This window comes from Bombina bombina, chromosome 3 (assembly GCF_027579735.1).
Source record: "Bombina bombina isolate aBomBom1 chromosome 3, aBomBom1.pri, whole genome shotgun sequence".
Taxonomy (NCBI): Eukaryota; Metazoa; Chordata; class Amphibia; order Anura; family Bombinatoridae; genus Bombina; species Bombina bombina.
The window spans coordinates 288,950,671-288,975,974 of NC_069501.1; the positions used below are offsets into that span (position 1 = coordinate 288,950,671).

At 39.8% G+C, this 25,304-nt stretch overlaps 1 protein-coding gene across 3 annotated transcripts in view; it reads left to right on the plus strand.

Annotated features, from left to right (window-relative positions):
- Positions 1-25,304, plus strand: part of RNF43 (ring finger protein 43) — a 137,913-nt gene that overhangs the window by 60,813 nt on the left and 51,796 nt on the right. For 2 of the 3 annotated variants that reach the window (XM_053706350.1, XM_053706351.1), the window contains exons 2-6: positions 3,959-4,081; positions 6,293-6,367; positions 6,575-6,706; positions 6,852-6,953; positions 21,144-21,314. In XM_053706350.1, coding sequence (XP_053562325.1) covers positions 3,959-4,081; positions 6,293-6,367; positions 6,575-6,706; positions 6,852-6,953; positions 21,144-21,314 — 603 coding nt within the window. The remainder of the gene's footprint in view (positions 1-3,958; positions 4,082-6,292; positions 6,368-6,574; positions 6,707-6,851; positions 6,954-21,143; positions 21,315-25,304) is intronic. The other variant, XM_053706352.1, reaches the window with a different exon arrangement.

Consider the following 25,304-nt stretch of genomic DNA (forward strand, 5'->3'; position numbering starts at 1 on the left):
AGAGTTACTGCACATGTGCAAACAGCTGAGCACTGTGAAAACAGTGCAGTGAAAGCTAGTGTTCAACATGGCAGCCCCTGTGACTAGAGGGAGGTGGGGAATAACTGCGATAAAATGTATTTAGTGTTTAGTCACTGTAAGATGATATCTCTATTAACATTACCCGTCTCCTCTCTTACTGTGTCACATGATCATTCTGTTGCGCTTACTATAACCATTCAGTCGTTTACTTTTGTATCTTTCTGTCCGTCTTTCCCCTCTTTCTCTAGACTACCTATCTAGAGATAGAAAGCTTTAATAGTGTCAAATGTGAGTATTTACTTAAAGTGACATGAAAGTAAAAATGTAACCCCTTCTCTTCTTGAACCATGAACACTTAACCCCTTAATGACAACTGACGTACCAGGTACGTCATGCATTAACAAGCAGTTAATGACAATGGACGTACCTGGTACGTCAGTTGTCTAACAGAGTGCTGGAAGTGATCACAATCACTTCCAGCAGCTCTGAGGGTATTGCAGTGATGCCTCGATATGGAGGCATCCTGCAATACCCCTTTACAAGACTCCGATGCAGAGAGAGCCACTCTGTGGCCCTCTCTGCACCGGTAGTGATGGTGCCTTTGGGAGGTGGGAGGAGGGAGCAGGGAGCGTGCGCGTGCACGATGCGTGCGCGTGCACGATGCGCTCGTGCACGTGTGCGTGTGTGCACGTAGGCGCAGGTGCACGTGCACATGCGCACATTAGCCACACTGACACCAATGAAAAATGAAGGGGAACATTTTTTTTTTTTTTTTTACATTTAAAAGGATCTGGGAGGGGGAGGGGGTGGGGTATTGTGGGGGGGCTGCTACACTACAGAAATAATTAAACATACAGATAAAAGTTAAAAATAAAATTAAAATAGTTTGGTTTGTGGGGCCAAACTGGGTACTGGCAGACAGCTGCCAGTACCCAAGATGGCGGTAATTAGGTAGGGGAGAGGGTTAGAGAGCTGGAGGGGGGGATCAGGGAGGTTGGTGCTAAGGCAGGGGTCCATCACAACTAAAATATTTTATAATTTTTATTTAAAAAAAAAAAAAACTCTTTTATTTAGTACTGGCAGACTTTCTGCCAGTACTTAAGATGGCGGTAACAATTGTGGGGTGGGGGAGGGAAGAGAGCTGTTTGGGAGGGATCAGGGGGTGGGATGTGTCAGGTGGGAGGCTGATCTCTAAAATTAACCCTGCAAGCTCCCTACAAGCTACCTAATTTAACCCCTTCACTGCTGGGCATAATTCACGTGTGGTACGCAGCAGCATTTAGCGGCCTTCTAATTACCAAAAAGCAACGCCAAAGCCATATAAATCTGCTATTTCTGAACAAAGGGGATCCCAGAGAAGCTTTTACAACAATTTCTGCCATAATAGCACAAGCTGTTTGTAAATAATTTCAGTGAGAAACCTAAAATTGTGAAAAATGTAAAGTTTTTTTTTTTTATTTGCTCGCATTTGGCGGTGAAATGGTGGAATAAAATATACCAAAATGGGCCTAGATCAATACTTGGGGTTGTCTACTACTACACTAAAGCTAAAATTAACCCTACAAGCTCCCTAATTAACCCCTTCACTCCTGGGCATAAAACATGTGTGGTGCGCAGCGGCATTTAGCGGCCTTCTAATTACCAAAAAGCAACCACAAAGCCATATAAGTCTGTTATTTCTGAAAAAGGGGATCCCAGAGAAGCATTTACAACAATTTGTGCCATAATTGCAGAAGCTGTTTGTAAATAATTTCAGTGGGAAACCTAAAGTTTGTGACAAAATTTGTGAAAAAGTGAACTTTTTTTTTTTTTATCGCATTTGGCGGTGAAATGGTGGCAAGAAATATACCAAAATGGGCCTAGATCAATACTTTGGGATGTCTTCTAAAACAAAATATATACATGTCAAGGGATATTCAGGTATTCCTGACAGATATCAGGGTTCCAAAGTAACTAGCGCTAATTTTGAAAAAAGTGGTTTGGAAATAGCAAAGTGCTACTTGTATTTATTGCCCCATAAATTGCAAAAAAAGCAAAGAACTTGTAAACATTGGGTATTTCTAAACTCAGGACAAAATTTATAAGCTATTTAGCATGGGTGTTTTTTGGTGATTGTAGATGTGTAACAGATTTTGGGGGTCAAAGTTAGAAAAAGTGTGTTTTTTTTCCATTTTTTCCTCATATTTTATCATTTTTTTTTAGTAAATTATAAGATATGATGAAAATAATGGTATCTTTAGAAAGTCCATTTAATGACGAGAAAAACGGTATATAATATGTGTGGGTACAGTAAACGAGTAAGAGGAAAATTACAGCTAAACACAAACACTGCAGAAATGTAAAAATAGCCATTGTCATTAAGGGTAAGAAAATTGAAAAATGGTCCGGTCATTAAGGGGTTAAAGGGATACTAAACCCACATTTTTTTCTTTTACGATTTGGATAGAGCATGCAATTTTAAGCAACTTTCTAATTTACTCCTATTATCAATTTTTCTTCATTCTCTTGGTATCTTTATTTGAAAAAGCAGGAATGTAAGTGTAGGAGCCGGCCCATTTTTGTTTCAGAACCCTGGATAATGCTTGCTTTTTGGTAGCCAAATGTAGTCACCAATCAGCAAGCGCTACCCAGGGTGATGAACCAGAAATGGGCCAGCTCCTATGCCTACATTCCTGCTTTTTCAAATAAAGACACGTAGGGGTAGATTTAACAATGTGCGGGCGGACATGATCCACTGTAGCAGATCATGTCCACTGCACATTGATAAATGCAGACAGCATATGCTGTTTGCATTTATCATTACACAAGAATTTCTAGTGAAATGCTTGTGCAACCGCTGCCCCCTGCACATACGCGGCCAATCGGCCGCTAGCAGGGGGTGTCAATCAACCCAAACGGGCTAATTGCTGTCCGCCGCTTAAGAGGTGGCGGACAAGTTAAGGAGCAGCGGTGTTAAGACCGCTGCTTCTTAACTTACATTTACGGCTATCCGGAAAGTACGGGGTTAGATAGCAGTATCCGCTGCTTGGTAAATCTCCTCCCAAGAGAACGAAGAGAAAAATGTCAATATGAGTAAATTAGAAAGTTACTTAAAGGGACACTGAACCCAAACAAATTATTTTGTGATTCATATAGAGCATGCAATTTTAAGCAACTTTCTAATTTACTCCTATTTTCAATTTTTCTTTGTTCACTTGCTATCTTTATTTGAAAAAGAAGGCATCTAAGCTTCTTTTTTGTTTCAGTACTCTGGACAGCACTTTTTTATTGGTGGATGAATTTATCCACCAATCGACAAGAATAACCCAGGTTATTCACCAAAAATGGGCCGGCATCTAAACTTACATACTTGCATTTCAAATAAAGATTCCAAGAGAAGGAAGAAAATTTGATAATAGGAGTAAATTAGAAAGTTGCTTAAAATTGCATGCTCTATCTACATCCCGAAAGTAAAAATTTGGGCTCAGTGTCCCTTTAACACATAGTTAGATGTAAGTAATGGGGCAACAATAAAATAACATGAGCATTTTCTTTTTTCAATTTTATGTCCACTTAAATGCAAAGCTAAGTCATTTTTGTTGTTGAATCTAAAAGAGATTTTTTTTAACATGCAGTGCATTTTATCTTTTGATGTTCCTATGATGACAAATAAACGTATCTGCTCTTATGCATGTGGAATGCGTCACTTTCCACCAATAGAGCTGTGAGATTCTCATTATCAGCAAGTGAACAGATGTCCCACAAACCAGTGTCACACTTCCTGTCAGTTTCCAAAGCAAAATAAACCGTTTTTTATTATTATTAATAATAATATTTTTTTACTTTTTAATGCAAAACGGTTTTTAATGTGTTTTAATCATGCTCTTTCATATGTATAATGGAACAGTTTTTATGTCCTGTTAAATGTGTTTTTTTTTTTCCCTCTATATCTCTGCAGTTTCATCCACTGTCATTGTGCAACACAAGTGAGGATGAACCGATAAAACCTGGCTTCATTGCAATTGTCAAACTGGAGGCTCCAGATCGTGACCCTCAGCCGTGCCTATCACTGGCCAACAAGGTAAGTACTTTTTGTGAGGTTATACGCGAGAATGTACAAGGGCATCTAGTTGTAAAATATTTATATATCTTTTTTTTTTTCCTCTCTTCATCCCCACTACCTTACTAATTACTGATGCTTTGTATCTGCATCTGTATTCCTTTATCTGCATGAAGTATCATGAGGTAACTCCATATTAGCCTATCATGACAGTGAATTTGAATGCATTTCAGAATATTTCCATATCTTTAAGTATGTTTACATTTGCCAAGATGTTTCCAAGTTGTCACTGTTTTATGTGTACACTTTTCTAGTGCACGTGACCATGCAGACCATGGATGTTGCATGCACACGTACGTGTTTGAACGGTGCCGCCTGCACAAAAATCTATTGCAGAACCTTTAGTTTCCTATTGACTTCTATCCCTTTATGGAAGCAAATATGTTGTTCCCAAAGGGAAATCTCTTTGTGACATTTGTTCAAAGCTAACATGAAAGATCTATGAATGCTGCATATCTCACACATTGCACAGTAGATTACAAATGCCGTACAATAAGTATAAGTAATTCATTCTATAAACATATACAGAGATAGTGAAGGATTTTCAGAATCTAAAAAAAAAAGAAATGCCAATGTACACGTGACTGATTCAAATAATAAAAACCATTAAATCTTATGAAAGACTAATGCCTGAGCTGTGATTTATTTGCGCATGTCAGACTCTGTTAGTGTACTGTACGCTCTTACCTTCTCCTCTGGTGCTTTTCCCTCCTGGCTTTTGATCACACAGCTGGCTGTTGACCTCTGACCCGCACCTGAAGTTTAGGAATGTAAATGGGGGATGGCGTAGACTGAGCCATCTGTTTCTCTCCCTGTCATCTCTACTTATGGGTTGATTAATGGATTGCCATAGTGCACATGCGCAAGAGCTAACTTAGTGCACCTGATTCTTATTTTCTGCATCATCTGTCCAAGAAAATAGCAGGTGTAACATGTTTGATTTAAATGGCAGTAAATGTAAATTCCCTTGGTAGAGCTTGTTGTTTGGACCAGAGTGCAATATAATTTTATATTTTAGACTCTGTGGTTGCTTTTATACTTATTACTCTTGCCACCACTCTATCCCAAGCTTTTATTTTTTTTTTAATTTTTAAATCCGATGCAGCGCAAGGTACAGCCAATCACAAGCCTTACTGTCTGCACCATTGTCAGAAATCGACATACTCACTCTGAACCCCTGATTAGTGACTTTTTAAATGACATCCTCTGAAGGAGATATTCTCACAGTGTTTGTGCGTCCTTTAAAGGAGGTGCATGGCTGTACTGTGAAAAGGAGGTGCATGGCTGAAGGAGAGATCAGGGGTAGGAAGTGTAACACCCACATGGTTTAAAATATATCATTGTAATTTGATCACTTTTACATTAAACATTAGGCACTGCTACTAGTGCAATCTTTTGAATGCATTGTAAGGATTATTAGCATTCGCTGTCCTGGTAATCTTGTTTCTGAGATGGGATAGAACTATATATCAGACAGTCTTTCCTGCAATGCAGCAGGTCTTATATTATCTTGGAATAGCTGGCGTCACCCAGGACATACTTGAAAAAGAGAGAAATCTCAATGTATCCTTCCTGGTAAAATATTTTATAAATAAATAAACTTGTAATTTAGTATTAGTGGGATAAGGAATTACTTGGAAATGTTTTTTCTTTTTTTTTTTTTATATTCATTTTGTCTATCGTTGCTACTTGTATTGAGTCTGTGTACTTTGTGTACAAAGTCAACGTGACAAAGGGCACGGCAATGTTCCTGTGCTGAGTCTCTAGGTATAAATTACATTCAATGTTAATTTTTGTTTTACTCTCCATCCTGAAGCACCGGGGAATGTACTGTATTGGGCTTTAACAATAATAATTTAGAATTCATCTCATTTCTGGAGAGGATCATTATTAGGGGAGTTAGGCCTATTTTCTTTCTGTTGCATCTGAAATTGAGATTTTAAATTGACTTGTATGTTGTTTGAAAAGTTGAAGTACATTTTACTACATTGGGCAACTAACACGTGAGCATCCGTTCCAATTTCTGTTTTCAATATCAGATCCTTCATCTTTTTTTATGCAAATATATAAACCAAGCTTTTTTTATATGGATGTAGCGGAGCTGCAGTTGGTAGGAAAATGATGTATGGGCATACTATGCTCTCTAATGTTATCACTATATCCCCGTTTCAGGCTCGGCTGGCAGGGGAACGTGGAGCAAATGCAATACTTTTTGATATTACCAATGATCAAGGAGCTAAAAGACAGGTACTGACATTCGCAACTCAGTGAAACCTTTTTTGGATTGGGCAGGGTTGTATGTGCACCAATATGTAGCTTTGCTTGGTTACATTACAGTAAAAAAACAATCTTTAGAATGTTCTGGTAACTTTATTTTATGTTGGGTGGGCGTTGAGATGTTTGATCCAGAGATAATAAATTTATTATTATTTATTTTTGTCCTTTCCTCCTTAGCTTCAGCAGCCAGCTGGCCTGAATAAGCCTGTAGTACTAATCTGGGGCCAGGATGCTGAGCGGCTTATGGATGTTGTTAACCATGACCGAGAAGCTCATGTAAAGATCGAGGTGCAGGAACAACCTAAATGGGTGAGACTGGGAATTACTATGGTGCATTTCTGTGGGTGGCAAGATGGGATTGGACCTGCTTGTGTGTACTTTGGATAAGAGAGAGGATTTATAGACTTGAGTTAAGCTTCTGTGCAAGTTCTCACACATTGATTGGTATTTCCAGCTTTACCATGATCTCTTGATTCTTCTGACTGTGGTTGGTATCGTCTCCATCATTGTGTTATATTCTGTTGTGAAGCTTCGATGGAAGCCAAACCCAACACAGGTAGGTGTCCACATTTTAATTGTATAATACTATAGTCAACCATATGTCATAGTATGTTCATTTTCTGTAATAGCGATGTTAAACTGATGCATGTTGTACCATTTCTCCAACATAGGTGTGTCCGGTCCACGGCGTCATCCTTACTTGTGGGATATTCTCTTCCCCAACAGGAAATGGCAAAGAGCCCAGCAAAGCTGGTCACATGATCCCTCCTAGGCTCCGCCTTCCCCAGTCATTCTCTTTGCCGTTGTACAGGCAACATCTCCACGGAGATGGCTTAGAGTTTTTTGGTGTTTAAATGTAGTTTTTATTCTTCAATCAAGAGTTTGTTATTTTAAAATAGTGCTGGTATGTACTATTTACTCTGAAACAGAAAAGAGATGAAGATTTCTGTTTGTAAGAGGAAAATGATTTTAGCAACCGTTACTAAAATCGATGGCTGTTTCCACACAGGACTGTTGAGAGGAATTAACTTCAGTTGGGGGAAACAGTGAGCAGACTTTTGCTGCTTGAGGTATGACACATTTCTAACAAGACTTGGTAATGCTGGAAGCTGTCATTTTCCCTATGGGATCCGGTAAGCCATTTTTATTAAATAAGAATAAAGGGCTTCACAAGGGCTTTAAAGACTGGTAGACATTTTTCTGGGCTAAAACGATTGATATATAAGCATTTTTAATACTTCATAGTTTTGAGGAGTTATTTTATTCTTGGGAATTATGTAAAATAACCGGCAGGCACTGTATTGGACACCTTTTTCACTGGGGGCCTTCTCTAATCATAGGCAGAGCCTCATTTTCACGCCTCTATTGCGCAGTTGTTTTTGGGAAGCAAGACATGCAGATGCATGTGTGAGGAGCTCAGATACATAGAAAAAGCTTACTGAAGGCGTCATTTGGTATCGTATTCCCCTTTGGGCTTGGTTGGGTCTCAGCAAAGCAGATACCAGGGACTGTATAGGGGTTAAATATAAAAACGGCTCCGGTTCCGTTATTTTAAGAGTTAAAGCTTTCAAATTTGGTGTGCAATACTTTTAAGGCTTTAAGACACTGTGGTGAAATTTTGGTGAATTTTGAACAATTCCTTCATACTTTTTCACATTTTCAGTAATAAAGTGTCTTCAGTTTAAAATTTAAAGTGACAGTAACGGTTTTATTTAAAACGTTTTTTGTACTTTGTTATCAAGTTTATGCCTGTTTAACATGTCTGAACTATCAGATAGACTATGTTCTGTATGTGGGGAAGCCAAGGTTCCTTCTCATTTAAATAGATGTGATTTATGTGACACAAAATTTAGAGAAAATGATGCCCAAGATGATTCCTCAAGTGAGGGGAGTAAACATCGTACTGCATCATCCCCTCCCTCGTCTACGCCAGTCTTGCCCACACAGGAGGCCCCTAGTACATCTAGTGCGCCAATACTCCTTACTATGCAACAATTAACGGCTGTAATGGATAATTCTATCAAAAACATTTTAGCCAAAATGCCCACTTATCAGCGAAAGCGCGACTGCTCTGTTTTAGAAAATACTGAAGAGCATGAGGACGCTGATGATATTGGTTCTGAAGTGCCCCTACACCAGTCTGAGGGGGCCAGGGAGGTTTTGTCTGAGGGAGAAATTTCAGATTCAGGGAAAATTTCTCAACAAGCTGAACCTGATGTGATTACATTCAAATTTAAATTGGAACATCTCCGCGCTCTGCTTAAGGAGGTGTTATCTACTCTGGATGATTGTGAGAATTTGGTCATTCCAGAGAAATTATGTAAGATGGACAAGTTCCTAGAGGTCCCGGGGCCCCCCGAAGCTTTTCCTATACCCAAGCGGGTGGCGGACATTGTAAACAAAGAATGGGAAAGGCCCGGCATACCTTTTGTCCCTCCCCCTATATTTAAGAAATTGTTTCCTATGGTCGACCCCAGAAAGGACTTATGGCAGACAGTCCCCAAGGTCGAGGGGGCGGTTTCTACTCTAAACAAACGCACTACTATCCCTATAGAAGATAGTTGTGCTTTCAAAGATCCTATGGATAAAAAATTAGAGGGTTTGCTTAAAAAGATGTTTGTTCAGCAAGGTTACCTTCTACAACCAATTTCATGCATGGTTCCTGTCACTACAGCAGCGTGTTTCTGGTTCGATGAACTAGAAAAGTCGCTCAATAAAGATTCTTCTTATGAGGAGATTATGGACAGAATTCATGCTCTCAAATTGGCTAACTCTTTTACTTTAGACGCCACTTTGCAATTGGCTAGATTAGCGGCGAAAAATTCAGGGTTTGCTATTGTGGCGCGCAGAGCGCTTTGGCTAAAATCTTGGTCAGCGGATGCGTCTTCCAAGAACAAATTGCTTAACATACCTTTCAAGGGGAAAACGCTGTTTGGCCCTGACTTGAAAGAGATTATTTCTGATATCACTGGGGGTAAGGGCCACGCCCTTCCTCAGGATAGGTCTTTTAAGGCTAAAAATAAACCAAATTTTCGTCCCTTTCGCAGAAATGGACCAGCCCCAAGTGCTACATCCTCTAAGCAAGAGGGTAATACTTCTCAAACCAAGCCAGCCTGGAGGCCAATGCAAGGCTGGAACAAAGGTAAGCAGGCCAAGAAACCTGCCACTGCTACCAAGACAGCATGAGATGTTGGCCCCCGATCCGGGACCGGATCTGGTGGGGGGCAGACTTTCTCTCTTCGCTCAGGCTTGGGCAAGAGATGTTCTGGATCCTTGGGCGCTAGAAATAGTCTCTCAAGGTTATCTTCTGGAATTCAAGGAGCTTCCCCCAAGGGGGAGGTTCCACAGGTCTCAATTGTCTTCAGACCACATAAAAAGACAGGCATTCTTACATTGTGTAGAAGACCTGTTAAAAATGGGAGTGATTCATCCTGTTCCATTAGGAGAACAAGGGATGGGATTCTACTCCAATCTGTTCATAGTTCCCAAAAAAGAGGGAACATTCAGACCAATCTTAGATCTCAAGATCCTAAACAAGTTTCTCAAGGTTCCATCGTTCAAAATGGAAACCATTCGGACAATTCTTCCTTCCATCCAGGAAGGTCAATTCATGACCACGGTGGATTTAAAGGATGCGTATCTACATATTCCTATCCACAAGGAACATCATCGGTTCCTAAGGTTCGCCTTTCTGGACAAGCATTACCAGTTCGTGGCACTTCCATTCGGATTAGCCACTGCTCCAAGAATTTTCACAAAGGTACTAGGGTCCCTTCTAGCGGTGCTACGACCAAGGGGCATTGCAGTAGTACCTTATTTGGACGACATACTGATTCAAGCGTCGTCCCTACCACAAGCAAAGGCTCATACGGACATTGTCCTGGCCTTTCTCAGATCTCACGGGTGGAAAGTGAACGTAGAAAAAAGTTCTCTATCTCCGTCAACAAGAGTTCCCTTCTTGGGAACAATAATAGACTCCTTAGAAATGAGGATTTTTCTGACAGAGGCCAGAAAATCAAAACTTCTAAGCTCTTGTCAAGTACTTCATTCTGTTCCTCTTCCTTCCATAGCGCAGTGCATGGAAGTAATAGGTTTGATGGTCGTGGCAATGGACATAGTTCCTTTTGCGCGAATTCATCTGAGACCATTACAACTGTGCATGCTCAGTCAGTGGAATGGGGATTATACAGACTTGTCTCCGACGATACAAGTAGATCAGAGGACCAGAGATTCACTCCGTTGGTGGCTGACCCTGGACAACCTGTCACAGGGGATGAGCTTCCGCAAACCAGAGTGGGTCATTGTCACGACCGACGCCAGTCTGGTGGGCTGGGGCGCGGTCTGGGAACTCCTGAAAGCTCAGGGTCTTTGGTCTCGGGAAGAATCTCTTCTCCCGATAAATATTCTGGAACTGAGAGCGATATTCAATGCTCTCAAGGCTTGGCCTCAGCTAGCAAAGGCCAAATTCATACGGTTTCAATCAGACAACATGACGACTGTTGCGTATATCAACCATCAGGGGGGAACAAGGAGTTCCCTGGCGATGGAAGAAGTGACCAAAATCATTCAATGGGCGGAGACTCACTCCTGCCACTTGTCTGCAATCCACATCCCAGGAGTGGAAAATTGGGAAGCGGATTTTCTGAGTCGTCAGACATTTCATCCGGGGGAGTGGGAACTCCATCCGGAAATCTTTGCCCAAATTACTCAATTGTGGGGCATTCCAGACATGGATCTGATGGCCTCTCGTCAGAACTTCAAGGTTCCTTGCTACGGGTCCAGATCCAGGGATCCCTAGGCGACTCTAGTAGATGCACTAGTAGCACCTTGGACCTTCAACCTAGCTTATGTATTCCCACCGTTTCCTCTCATCCCCAGGCTGGTAGCCAGGATCAATCAGGAGAGGGCATCGGTGATCTTGATAGCTCCTGCGTGGCCACGCAGGACTTGGTATGCAGACCTGGTGAATATGTCATCGGCTCCACAATGGAAGCTACCTTTGAGACAGGACCTTCTTGTTCAAGGTCCGTTCGAACATCCGAATCTGGCCTCACTCCAACTGACTGCTTGGAGATTGAACGCTTGATTTTATCTAAGCGAGGGTTCTCAGATTCTGTCATTGATACTCTTGTTCAGGCCAGAAAGCCTGTAACTAGAAAAATCTACCATAAAATATGGAAAAAATATATCTGTTGGTGTGAATCTAAAGGATTCCCATGGAACAAGATAAAAATTCCTAAGATTCTATCCTTTCTTCAAGAAGGTTTGGAGAAAGGATTATCTGCAAGTTCTTTGAAGGGACAGATTTCTGCTTTATCTGTTTTACTTCACAAAAAGCTGGCGGCTGTGCCAGATGTTCAAGCTTTTGTTCAGGCTCTGGTTAGAATCAAGCCTGTTTACAAACCTTTGACTCCTCCTTGGAGTCTCAATTTAGTTCTTTCAGTTCTTCAGGGGGTTCCGTTTGAACCCTTACATTCCGTAGATATTAAGTTATTATCTTGGAAAGTTTTGTTTTTGGTTGCAATTTCTTCTGCTAGAAGAGTTTCAGAGTTATCTGCTCTGCAGTGTTCTCCTCCTTATCTGGTGTTCCATGCAGATAAGGTGGTTTTGCGTACTAAGCCTGGTTTTCTTCCGAAAGTTGTTTCCAACAAGAATATTAACCAGGAGATAGTTGTACCTTCTTTGTGTCCGAATCCAGTTTCAAAGAAGGAACGTTTGTTGCACAATTTGGATGTAGTTCGTGCTCTAAAATTCTATTTAGATGCTACAAAGGATTTCAGACAAACATCTTCCTTGTTTGTTGTTTATTCTGGTAAAAGGAGAGGTCAAAAAGCAACTTCTACCTCTCTCTCTTTTTGGCTTAAAAGCATCATCAGATTGGCTTATGAGACTGCCGGACGGCAGCCTCCTGAAAGAATCACAGCTCATTCCACTAGGGCCGTGGCTTCCACATGGGCCTTCAAGAACGAGGCTTCTGTTGATCAGATATGTAAGGCAGCGACTTGGTCTTCACTGCACACTTTTACTAAATTTTACAAATTTGATACTTTTGCTTCTTCTGAGGCTATTTTTGGGAGAAAGGTTTTGCAAGCCGTGGTGCCTTCCATCTAGGTGACCTGATTTGCTCCCTCCCATCATCCGTGTCCTAAAGCTTTGGTATTGGTTCCCACAAGTAAGGATGACGCCGTGGACCGGACACACCTATGTTGGAGAAAACAGAATTTATGTTTACCTGATAAATTACTTTCTCCAACGGTGTGTCCGGTCCACGGCCCGCCCTGGTTTTTTAATCAGGTCTGATAATTTATTTTCTTTAACTACAGTCACCACGGTATCATATGATTTCTCCTATGCAAATATTCCTCCTTTACGTCGGTCGAATGACTGGGGAAGGCGGAGCCTAGGAGGGATCATGTGACCAGCTTTGCTGGGCTCTTTGCCATTTCCTGTTGGGGAAGAGAATATCCCACAAGTAAGGATGACGCCGTGGACCGGACACACCGTTGGAGAAAGTAATTTATCAGGTAAACATAAATTCTGTTTTTTCACTTTCAAAAGCAAATGCAGATAGAAAACCCTTTATCCTGAAAAGTTTCAGAATAGTTTGGATTTTATAATATTTTCATCTTTTAAAATGGGACAGTTTGGAGAGGGGATGGGACCAAGTGTAAACAACAATATCTAATGCCATTTAAACAATATTCATGATTTAGAAAGAGAATGCAGTTTTAAACATCTTTCTAATTTACTTATATTATCTAATTTGTTTTATTCTCTTGATATTCTTTGCTGAAAAGCATATCTAGATATTCTCAGTATCTGCTGATTGGTTACTGCACATAGAAGCCTCGTGCGATTGGCTCACCATGTGCATTGCTTTTCTTCAACTAAGGATATCTAAAAAAATGAAGCAAAATAAATAATAGAAGTAAATTGTAATGTTGTTTAAATTTCTATTCTCTATTTGAATCATGAAAGAAAGATTTTGGGTTTAGTGGCCCTTTAATACTGTTGTATACATAGTAAACTCAGAAAGATAGTACAGTACGGTAAACAGAAAGGTAAGATTTGTTTTAAATTATTACAGACTTATTATTTGCATTTAAGAACACACACACAAAAAGAAAAGAAAACGAAGACACAGGCAGAAAAGATTGTGACTTACAGGCAGGAAAAATATTAATATAATATAAAAATATTCATAAAAAAAGTTTTTGGAATTGTACCTGTACTTGTGAAAAAAATATGTCGGCCAACCAAGGTAGCCAATTCACTAAATAATATATAGTTTCGGACTTCATGTAAGTGACTCACCCATTTTCAAGGTATAAACAGACTCACTCTGGTCACCCCCTTAATAATTTTTTCCCTATTCTTTGGTAAGGATAAACATGGAGGAGATTCTAAAACTACTTTCAACTTTCCAATGAGAGTTTATCTATTTCTCTTGTTAAGTGTATCCAGTCCACGGATCATCCATTACTTATGGAATATATTCTCCTTCCCAACAGGAAGTTGCAATAGTCCACCCACAGCAAAGCTGCTATATAGCTCCTCCCCTAACTGCCATATTCAGTCATTCTCTTGCAAGCCTCAACATAGATAGGAGGTCGTGAGAGTCTGTGGTGTTTTATACTTAGTTTATTCTTCAATCAAAAGTTTGTTATTTTTAAATGGCACCGGAGTGTGCTGTTTATCTCAGGCAGTATTTGGAAGAAGAATCTGCCTGCGTTTTTCTATGATCTTAGCAGACGTAACTAAGATCCATTTGCTGTTCTCACACATTCTGAGGAGTGAGGTACTTCAGAGGGGGAATGGCGTGCAGGTTTTCCTGCAGATAAGGTATGTGCAGTAAAATATTTTTCTAGGAATGGAATTGACTAAGAAAATACTGCTGATACCGAAGTAATGTAAGTAAAGCCTTAAATGCAGCGATAGCGACTGGTATCAGGCTTATTAATAGATACATACTCTTATAAAAATGTGTTTTAAAACGTTTGCTGGCATGTTTAATCGTTTTTTAACGTACATTGGTGATAACACTGTAATGTTGGTATAGCCTTAAATGCAGTAAAAGCGACTGGTATCAGGCTTATTAATAGAGATACATACTCTTGTAAAAGTGTGTTTTAAAACGTTTGCTGGCATGTTTAATCGTTTTTTAACATATGTTTGGTGATAAAACTTATTGGGGCCTAAGTTTTTTTCCACATGGCTGGCTTAAATTTTGCATAGAAACAGTTAACTGAAGCTTCCCACTGTTGTAATATGAGTGGGAGGGGCCTAATTTAGCGCTTTTTTGCGCAGTTAAAATTACAAAATGAATCATCCAGATTCCCTCAGCAGTCCCATGAATACTACAGGACATTTCTAAAGGGCTAAAAAGACTTCCAAAATCGTTTATAGGGAAGGTAATCCACAGCTCTGCTGTGGCAGTTTTGTTGTGTCTGTTTTTAAAAACGTCTCTGTCGTTTTTTTGATCTGTTTTTTGCATTAAGGGGTTAATCATCCATTTGCAAGTGGGTGCAATGCTCTGTTACCTTATTACATGTACTGTAAAAACTTCGTTTGTTTTACTGCCTTTTTTCACTGTTTTTCAAATTTTGACAAAATTTGTTTCTCTTAAAAGCACAGTAACGTTTTATATATTTGCTTGTTAACTTGATTTTAAGTGTTTTCCAAGCTTACTAGTCTCATTATTAGTCTGTTCTAACATGTCTGACATAGAGGAAGCTCTGTGTTCATTATGTTTTAAAGCCATGGTGGAACCCCATCTTAGAATGTGTACCAGATGTACTGACTTCATGTTAAACAATAAAGATCATTTTTTGTCTTTAAAAACATTATCACCAGAGGATTCTGTCGTGGGGGTAGTTATGCCGACTAACTCTCCCCACGTGTCAGACCTTTTGACTCCCGCTTTAGGGACTCACGCTCAAATGGCGCCAAGTACATCAAGGGCACCCATAGCGTTTATTTTACCAGGGGATTCTGTCGAGGGGAAAGTTATGCCGACTAACTCTCCCCACGTGTCAGACCCTTCGACTCCCGCTTCAGGGACTCACGCTCAAATGGCGCCAAGTACATCAAGGGCGACCATAGCATTTATTTTACAAGACATGGCAAAGGTGGTGAATAATACTCTGGCAGCAGTATTAGTCAGACTACCTGAAATTAAAGGAAAGCAGATAGCTCTGGGGGTAGATACAGAGCATACAGACGCTTTAAGAACCATGTATGATACTACCTCACAATATGCTTAGTCTGTGGGTGATTTTTTTTGACTCAGGGAAGATGATTTAACCTGATTCTGATATTTCTACATTTAAAATTTATGCTTGAGAACCTCCACTTGTTGCTCAGGGAGTTACTTAACTTCCCTTCAAGGGGCAGACCCTATTCGGGCCTGGTTTGAAGGAGATTATTGCTTATATCACTGGAGGAAAAGGTCATGCCCTTCCTCAGGATAGGTCCAAATCAAGGGCCAAAAAAGGTCTAATTTTCGTGCCTTTTAAAACTTCAGGGCAGGTGTGGCATCCACTTCCTCTAAGGCAAAACAAGAGGGAATTTTTGCTCAGTCCAAGGCGGTCTGGAGACAATCGGACCTGGAACAAAGATAAGCAGGCCAATGAGCCTGCTGCTGCCTCTAAGGCAGCATGAAGGAACGGACCCCTATCCGGTAACGGATCCTATAGGGGGCAGACTTTCGTTCTTCGCCCAGGCGTGGGCAAGAGATGCCCAGGATCCCTAGGCATTGGAATTTATATCCCAGAGATATCTTCTGGATTTCAAAGATTCCCCCCCCCCAAAAAAGGGGAGATTTCGCCTTTCACAATTATCTGCAAACCAGATAAAGAAGGAGGCATTCTTACATTGTGTACGAGATCCATCCAGTTCCTAGAGAGGAACAGGGACAGAGTTTTTACTCAAATCTGTTTGTGGTTCCCAAGGAGAGGGAACCTTCAGACCTATTTTGGATCTAAAGATCTTAAACAAATTCCTCAGAATTCCGTCATTTAAGATGGAAACTATTCGTACCATCTTAACTATGATCCAGGAGAGTCAATAGAGGACTACAATGGATTTGAAGGATGCTTATCCTCACATTGTGATGCATAAAGATCACCATCTTTTTTCAGGTTTGCCTTTCTAGACAGGCATTACCAGTTTGTAGCTCTTTCCTTTGGGATATCTACAGCCCCAAGAATCTTTATGGAGGTTCTGGGGTCGCTTTGGCGGTCCTTAGGCCGCGGGGCATAGAAGTGGCCCCTTATTTAGACGACATCCTGATACAGGCGTCAAACATCCAAATTGCCAAGTCTCATACGGACGTAGTACTGGCATTTCTGAGATCACATGGGTGGAAAGTGAACAAGGAAAGAGTTCTCTATCCCCAATCTCAAGGGTTTCCCTCCTAGGGACTCTGATAGATTCTGTAGAAATGAAAATTTACCTGACGGAGTCCAGGTTGTCAAAGTTTCTAAATTTCTGCCGTGTTTTTCATCCCATCCGCGCCCTTCGGTGGCTCAGTACATGAATGAAATCTGCTTAATGGTAGCGGCAAGGGACATAGTACCGTTTGCACGTCTACATTTCAGACCGCTGCAACTATGCATGCTCAGTCAGAGGAACGGGGATTACACAGATTTGTCCCCCTGTTAAACCTGGACCAAGAGACCAGAGTTAGGGGAGGAGCTATATAGCAGCTTTGCTGTGGGTGGACTCTTGCAACTTCCTGTTGGGAAGGAGAATATATTCCATAAGTAATGCATGATCCGTGGACTGGATACACTACAAGAGAAATAAATTTATCAGGTAAGCATAAATTATGTTTTCTAGTCAAAGGCTGTATCTTAAAACTGAAACCCTATTCTATAAAACCTTACAATATAGTAACTTTTCTGAGATGGTTCTGCCTTTAAGACAATGTATAATGTGATGGCAGCTATAACACAATAAGAGTGTTGTTAGCAAGGAATGAAACATGCTAAATAGCTGCATAGAACTAGCAAAATCATTATAGAGTATAGAGACACCAGGACAGTGTGTCAAAAAGCAGTAAAAGAGAAATACTGCACTGTGCTCATTTAAAGGGTAGGTAGAAAAACCTTTATCCAAACTGCTTGGGACCGCAAAAGGTTTGGATTTTGGAATATTTGCATCTTTAAAATGGGACAGTTTGGAGAGGGGATGGGACCAAGTGTAAACAACAATATTTTATGTCATTTGGGCAATATTTACAAGTCATAATACAGTTTTATACAAAGTAACCTAAAGGTAGTTTTATATCATTTGTATTACTTTTGTATACATAGTACCCTCAGAAAGATAGTACAGTACTGTAATCAGAAAGGTTATAGTAGCTGTTTTAAAAAAGACAGAAACCTAGATTATGAGTTATGCACGCTATAGGGAAATTAACTAACGCAACAAAAGTTGCGTTATTTAACCCTCTATAGCGCTGCCATTGCAAGTTTTGAAACAGCCTGCTTGTGCGTGCGATATGTTTTTTTTTAAGCTCCATACCGCACAAAATACAAGCGCTGTTTTGACGTGCTCGTGCACGCTTTCCCCATAGACATCAATGGGGAGAGCAGGTCAGAAAAAAGTCTAACACCTGTGAGCGCAGAATGAGAAGCTCCGTAACGCAGCCCCATTGATGTCTATGGGGAAAATAAAAGTAACGTTTAAACCCCGAGTTTTAACACCCCTAATCTGTTGCCCCCGATATCGCCGCCACCTACCTACAGTTATTAACCCCTAATCTGCCGCTCCCGATATCGCCGCCACCTAAATAAAGTTATTATCCCCTAATCTGCCGCTTCCGATATCATCGTCACTATATTAAAGTTATTAACCACTATTCCGCTGCTCCCCGACATCGCCGCCTCTAACTAAAGGTATTAAACCCTAAACCTCTGGCATCCCACATCATTGCCACTAAATAAACCTAATAACCCCTAAACCGCCAGCCCCCCACATCGTAACAACTTAAATTAAACTATATTAACCCCTAAACGTAACCCTAACATAACCCTAAACCTAACACCCCCTAACTTTAACATAATTAAAATAGAGCTAAACTAAAGTTACAATTATTAACTAAATAATACCTTTTTAAAAACTAAATACATACTTACCTGTAAAATAAAACCAAAGCTAGCTACAATATAACTAATAGCTATATTGTAGCTAGCTTAGGTTTTATTTTTATTTCACAGGTAAGTTTGTATTTTTTTTTTAACTAGGTAGACTAGTTAGTAAATAGTTATTAACTATTTACTAACTACCTAGCTAAAATAAATACAAACTTAACTGTGAAATAAAACCTAACCTGACTTACACTAAAACCTAACATTACAAAAAATAAAAAAACACTAAAATTACAAAAAATAACAAACGAAATTATACAAAACAATAAAAATTATTCCTATTATAATACCCTTTAAAAAAAACACCCCAAAATAAAAAAAACGCTTATCTATAATAAACTACCAAGGGCCCTTAAAAAGGCCTTTTGGGTGCCCTTAAAAGGGCCTTTTGTAGGGCATTGCCCTAAAGTTAACAGCTCTTTTGCAACAAAACAAACACCCCCTAACAGTATACAAACCCACAAAATAAAAATAAAGTAAAACCTAATCTACCCATTGTCCTGAAAAGTTCATTTGTATGGGCATTGCCCTTAAAAGGGCATTTAGCTCTTTTGCTGCCCAAGCCCTAATCTAAAATAAAAACCCACTCCAAAACGAAAAAAATACATTACACAAAATAACAAATTATCTAAAATAAAAACTTAGTTCTTTTAATTTGACAGGTAAGATTTAATTTAAACCAGGGAAATTGTAATTTTAATATAAAGTTAGGGGGTGTTAGGGTTATGATTAGTTTTAGGGATTACTAGTTTAATTTAGTTTATTGCAATGTGGGGGCTTTCGGTTTAGGAGTTAATAGTTTACTTTAGTATATTTCATTGTGGGGGGCTTGCAGTTTAGGGGTTAATAGGTTTATTATAGTTGTGGCGGTGTAGGGCTTAATATCTTGAATACAGTGGGGGCAATGTGGGCGGACTGCAGATTAGGAGTTAATAATATTTAAATAGTGTTTGCAATGCGGGAGGGCGGCAGTTTAGGGGTTAATAACTTTATTATAGTAGTGACGATGTCGGGGAGTGGCGGAATAGGGGTAAATAATTATTTTTAGTGGCGGCGATGTCTGGAGCAGCAGACTAGGGGTTAATAACTTTATTATAGTATTTGCGATGCGGGAGGGCCTCGGTTTAACTCATAACTACTGCTTTTAGATTGCGGAACGCGTCTTGTCGGTTTAGCCTCACCGCAAAATTTATAATGGCAGCGCTATGGAAGTCCCATGAAAAAACGTCCTTTTTACGTGTGCGGGACTGACGTTGCGGTACAGGCTAAAAGGCTTGCCGTTTAGCTATACCGACAAGACTTATAATGGCTGCGGTGCTGTTTTAATGCTGAAATGGCCATTTTTTCAGTGTTAAAACCCGAACGCACAACTCATAATCTAGCTGAGAGGCAGAGAAGGTTTTGACTTTTATTTATTTTTATATATATATATATATATATATATATATATACACACACATGTGTTTATATTGACACCCAATGAAGAACCTAGATTTCTGTCACCTGTAGTTACTTATTAGTATAGATACAGTTAGAAGTAGTGGAACAGGTAAAATCAAACTATAAAAGGAATATAGTTGAGAGGAAATATTGAGAAAAACAACATGCCACGGGGCTACAAAGTTAATTTCAAATTCTGCTAATTGCAAAGGAATCATGGAGGTGTACAATCTAAAAGAGAACATTGCCAGACTATTATTGAAGTAAGAAATACTTTACAAAACATTATATATATATATATATATATATATATATATATATATGAATCAAAATGTTTGGATTTCAGAATTAAGTTTGGATTTTGGAATTCTGGATTTGGGGATTTGTACCTGTATTAAGTTTCTTTGTGAAGCCATATCTAGTAATTCATCAGTGAGCACACCCATTAATGAGTTGTTCACAAACACACACAACAAACATTCTGTAAGTTTGTAAATCGGTTTAAACCATGTTTAATTTAACCTTTTTATTTTATTTTTCTCACACATCTTTCATATACACATTGGAACTTTGTTTTTTTTAATTTAATGTTTCTTACAGACACTTTAAGCAAAAACTACAACAAAAATCCCTTTTACTAATATAATGAAACTGTCTTAAATAAAAATGTGAGACATTAATTGTCGTTGTTGTTAAAAGCTAAAATGATATCGATACCAGAAAGCTCCCCCTACATGTGACCACAACTCTGTAACGCTACATCCCCAAACCTGCCCACTGAACACCTGCCACTCTTCCTGTCAAACACCTGAAACCCCACCCACTTATCTCCCTGTATTATTTCCAGGTTACTGGTGCTGCACAGAGCTTTGTGGTATTGTTTATTCCCTTCCATAATAATCTGCTAGATTACGAGTCTTGCGTTAGCCTTAAAAAGCAGCGTTGAGAGGTCCCAACGCTGCTTTTTAACGCCCGCTGGTATTACGAGTCTTGCAGGTACAGGTGTACCACTCACTTTTTTGGCCAGACTCGAAAATACCGCAAATCCACTTATGTCAATTAGGTAGAAAACACGGTCTTGATAAGCTTTCCTAAATGATTAGTATATACTCCAGTTTCTTTGTCTAGTATCCAATCTTCCTTTCTCTTTCTAGGACAATGTGCAGCAACAGACCCTTCTTGCGATCAGCCGTCTAGGTACCAGAATGTATGAATCGCGGATATCTAGAGAGCAGCGTACAAGAGGTGCGCGATTAGAAACGGCAAGCACCAGCAGCTCTGTGCCTTTGTGTGCCATCTGTCTGGAAGAGTTTACCGATGGGCAGGTAATGATACACTCATCAATTCTCAAAGGTTGTTAGTTTCCAGAACCAGGATTAATAACTAGGCTAACTAAGCTAAAATGTTCTGTTTTCACACTATAATGCCGATTTTAGCATGCCGCGAATGCAGCCGTTTCCTGCCGGAAACAGAAGTTAAGAAGCGGCAGAGAGCAATCATCCCGATCGGATACAATCAAGATGATTGACACCCCCTGCTAGCGGCAATGATAAATGCCGTTGCACCATTTTAAGCTTTATTAGGTCTCCATTAGAGGAAGGGCATTTTTGATTTTGCTTTAAATTAAAAAAAAAAAAATTGTCTCACATTCTGGTGATGAAATAGTTTTCAGGTGTTAGCAGGATTTATTGTCTTTTTTTAAAAACAGGAAGAAAACCTCCCAGAAGTTGTAATGCTGCCCTGTATTAAATGAGTCCTGATTCTAGCAATTTAGATAGAGATTGGGTAGGTTGCAGCTCTGCAGCAAGTCAGGAATTTATGTTGCATGTATAAAGGAAGGTTTTTGAACACTCTCAGAATGGTCACTTTATCTTCTGACCTCTCTACAGTGTTCTCTATAGAAAATGTTACCAGCCTGGTGCATTGTAAAGTAGCGGGGGCAGTGTAATACTTTGTAGGATTATAACATTCTCTGCTATCTAAAGCACAAAATAATTGCATAATTTAACAAAAGTTTTTAATAATTTGTGGAATAAATATTGTAATATATTAATATTAGCTTATTTTAGCTTGCTGTTTGGTAGTTAGCAAAAATAATCTGGGTGATGCACCCATTAAAAAGGTCCTGGGCAGAGCAATGCTTTTGCCTGTTGAAATGTCTGCATGATGAGACCACTATCATGCTGTGAGCATTCCTTTGGGAGACCCTGAAGAGGTAAACTTGCTGTTGGAATGTTCTCAGCGATCCTCACCATTTCTGGCTCCTGTGATTTCCTCTTTTTAGACTTTTTAGCACTCAGGACATCAATTTAAAATAATTCTTTGCAGACTTGATGTCCTTAGACTATGCATTATTTGGAAATTATTTATATCAGTAAGTCTGAGTTGTTTTTTTTTATGTATTCTGGTTCCAAATTAGGTTAGAAAGCTTCTAAATCTTCTTTGTCTAGGTGGATTCACTTTGTAATCCTCTTGGTCCTCATTGCATAGAGTAATGAAGCTGGGCCTTATATGTGGACTATATACATGTTTTTCAATTATTTTGTGTGTCTTTGGCTCCCTTTTCACCTCCAGGTATGTGTCTATGGGTCTAATTGCCTCCTTATCCTTTCTCTAAAGAGGTATAAAGATAATGAAACCTCTATCCATATATGTTTTTCTTCTAACGTACACTTCAGTCCCTGCTATGCTTTAAAGCTGTTTTGAGGAGCATTGTACTGGTACAATAAAGGAAACCTTTAAAACAAGTAAAATGGTGCATTGTGATCCTTGTTTAAGTATATTTTGCACCAGTGAAACAGACATGATTGCTGATGTTTCCTTCCATAAATATAAAAAGATAAAAATAAGGCTGGAAGAGTCCACGACTTACTGTTGGGGAAATGAAACACCTGGCCACCAGGAGGAGGCAAAGACACCGCAGCCAAAGGCATAAATATCCCTCCCACTTCCCCTCTATCCCCCAGTCATTCTTTGCCTTTCGTCACTATAGGAGGTGGCAGAGACGTGTCAGAAGATTTGGATAGTCCTGTAATGGGTATGTTCCCTTCAAGAAAGTAATGGAGTTTTAAGTAATCATGTCAACCTCTCAGTGAGAGTATTGATGAAAGTAAGAGTCTGGAGATGCAGGGAAAGTTTTTCTCTGAACCCATCCAGACTGTCGCCTAACAGCTCCTGAGTAATCAGTGTTAACAAGTTTCACTGCTTGCTGTTACACACTCAAGTCCAGGTCAGAGCGTCACTGCAAGACTGTCACACTTGAGAGGCTGTGCCTGTTCCACAGCATGGATCCTGGAGGGTAAGACCGTTTTATAATATACACTTTTGCTATACAGGGTCACAGTGTGGCTTCTTTATGCCTCGATAGGATGAAGGGTTAATATCTCCTTCAGGGAGATTTTTTGAACAACTAGGGTTTTTATAACTGCTTTAATGTGAGTTTTTGGGCTCATAGACTGTGTGCTTTTGGCTTGGAACAAACAGTTTTTAGTTTAGTTTTTGAGCGTTGCGCAGCTGATAATAGCTTAGCACCTTTTTCATAGCAGGGTAAGTCCTGTCCTACGCCCCACGTGACCGGGTGCAGTCGTTTTATTTTCCTACGGTCCTGCTGCGGTCATCACTCCTAAGGAGAGCATTTTCACTGTTAGCTGTCTGGGTCTAGGAGGTGGTGAGTGCCCCAGCCATTGGAATTATTAAGGTGCCATTTTTTTAATAAAAGCGTTCTTTTTTTTTTGTCTGTCCTTCTGTGGATATATCTTAGCGGATTCTGATACTACATTAGAAGGTGTTAATTTCTTGTCTGAAACCAAGTCAGACGGAGGTGGGGGTAGGGTAAATACTCAAGTCCTAATGCAGAAAAACCTAAGTAACTGCAAAAGGCAGTGCCTAGTACTGACAAAGTATTTAAAATAAAGATAGAGAGAAAGAAGTACTTTATGGCACAGTTGTTATATACAGTTGAGGATTATACCAAACAATTTGAGGGGGGTAAGGAAGGGGGGAGGACTTAAAATAAAATGTAACTTTTAATATTATTAATTAAAAACTAAGACACACATTTAAAATCATTTAAAAAACATACAAATACATATGCCTGCCCTCTGTTGAGTGAGTCACAATACTCAGTTCAATTATATTAGTATCACACTTTAATCCATAAGTCATGTACAGTATATGCAAAAGCACAGGTTGCTGTGATTAGTGGAAATCCCTCAATATTAGCCGCAATGGCTTACACTAATTTGCACAGCACCTGAGCAGATATCGAGTTAGTATGGAGAGAGGGATTGTCCCTTGGGATATCACACTTTAGACAATCTAGTGTATGTCACATATACACTAAGCATCCGTAGCTGTACTTGCAGAGAGCCCTATCTCGCTATTTGCCACCAGGACTTAAACTAACTCATACAGCACCTAAGGCAGAACCAAGTCAGTGTAGAGACAGGGTTAATCCCATAGCACATCGGCTAATTTTACAAACAATTAAAGTAACAAAGTCTGTTAAACTATGTGCATATGCACCAACAAATGAGCAAGCAGAGAGCAGTGCGAACGCCTACTACATTTGAAGGTTCCGCTCCTTCTGTACTGATTAATAATTCCTGTTTATATTGTGAGGAGGCCGTGGTTTGCCCGCCTGCTCAATTTTGTTCCATTTGCCTAAGCACTGTTCTAAAATCTAAGAAGGGAGACAAACCTGCTAATACTCATAGCGCTATTAGCCCCTCTGAGCCATCTACCTCTCAGGAATCTGTGTCCCGAGAGATTACTACCCTTTCTACACTACCTGCTCCACATGCAGTACCCCCGCGGCTCAACTAATCCTCCATCTGGAGGGTTTTTTTTTCCTGCAGACTTTACCGCGCAGTTGCAGTCGGCAGTGTCTGCGGCCCTGAGTGCCTTGCCTCCCTCTAGCAAATGTAAGAGAAAGGTTAAACATAGTTTTCCTGACATAGTCATCTAAATATTTGTCGGATTTAGCTACTATGTCCCAGCTTCTGTCTGTAGCTTCAGAGGGTGGAACTATAATTGAGCATCTGCATTTTTTTTATTAAAGGAGGTTCTGTCTATGCTAGAGGTTCCAGAGGCTAAACTCCCTAAGGAACCTAAGATCCCTAAATTAGACAGGGTTTATGAAGACAAGAAGGTCCCTCTGACTTTTCCTATGCCAGTTAAGATGGCGAACATTATTAGTAAAGAATGGAAAAGAATAGGAACTTCTTTTTCCCCCTCGTCGAATTTTAAAAAGTTATTCCCGGTCCCTGACTCTCAATTAGATTTGTGGGGCTCCATCCCTAAGGTGGATGGTCAAT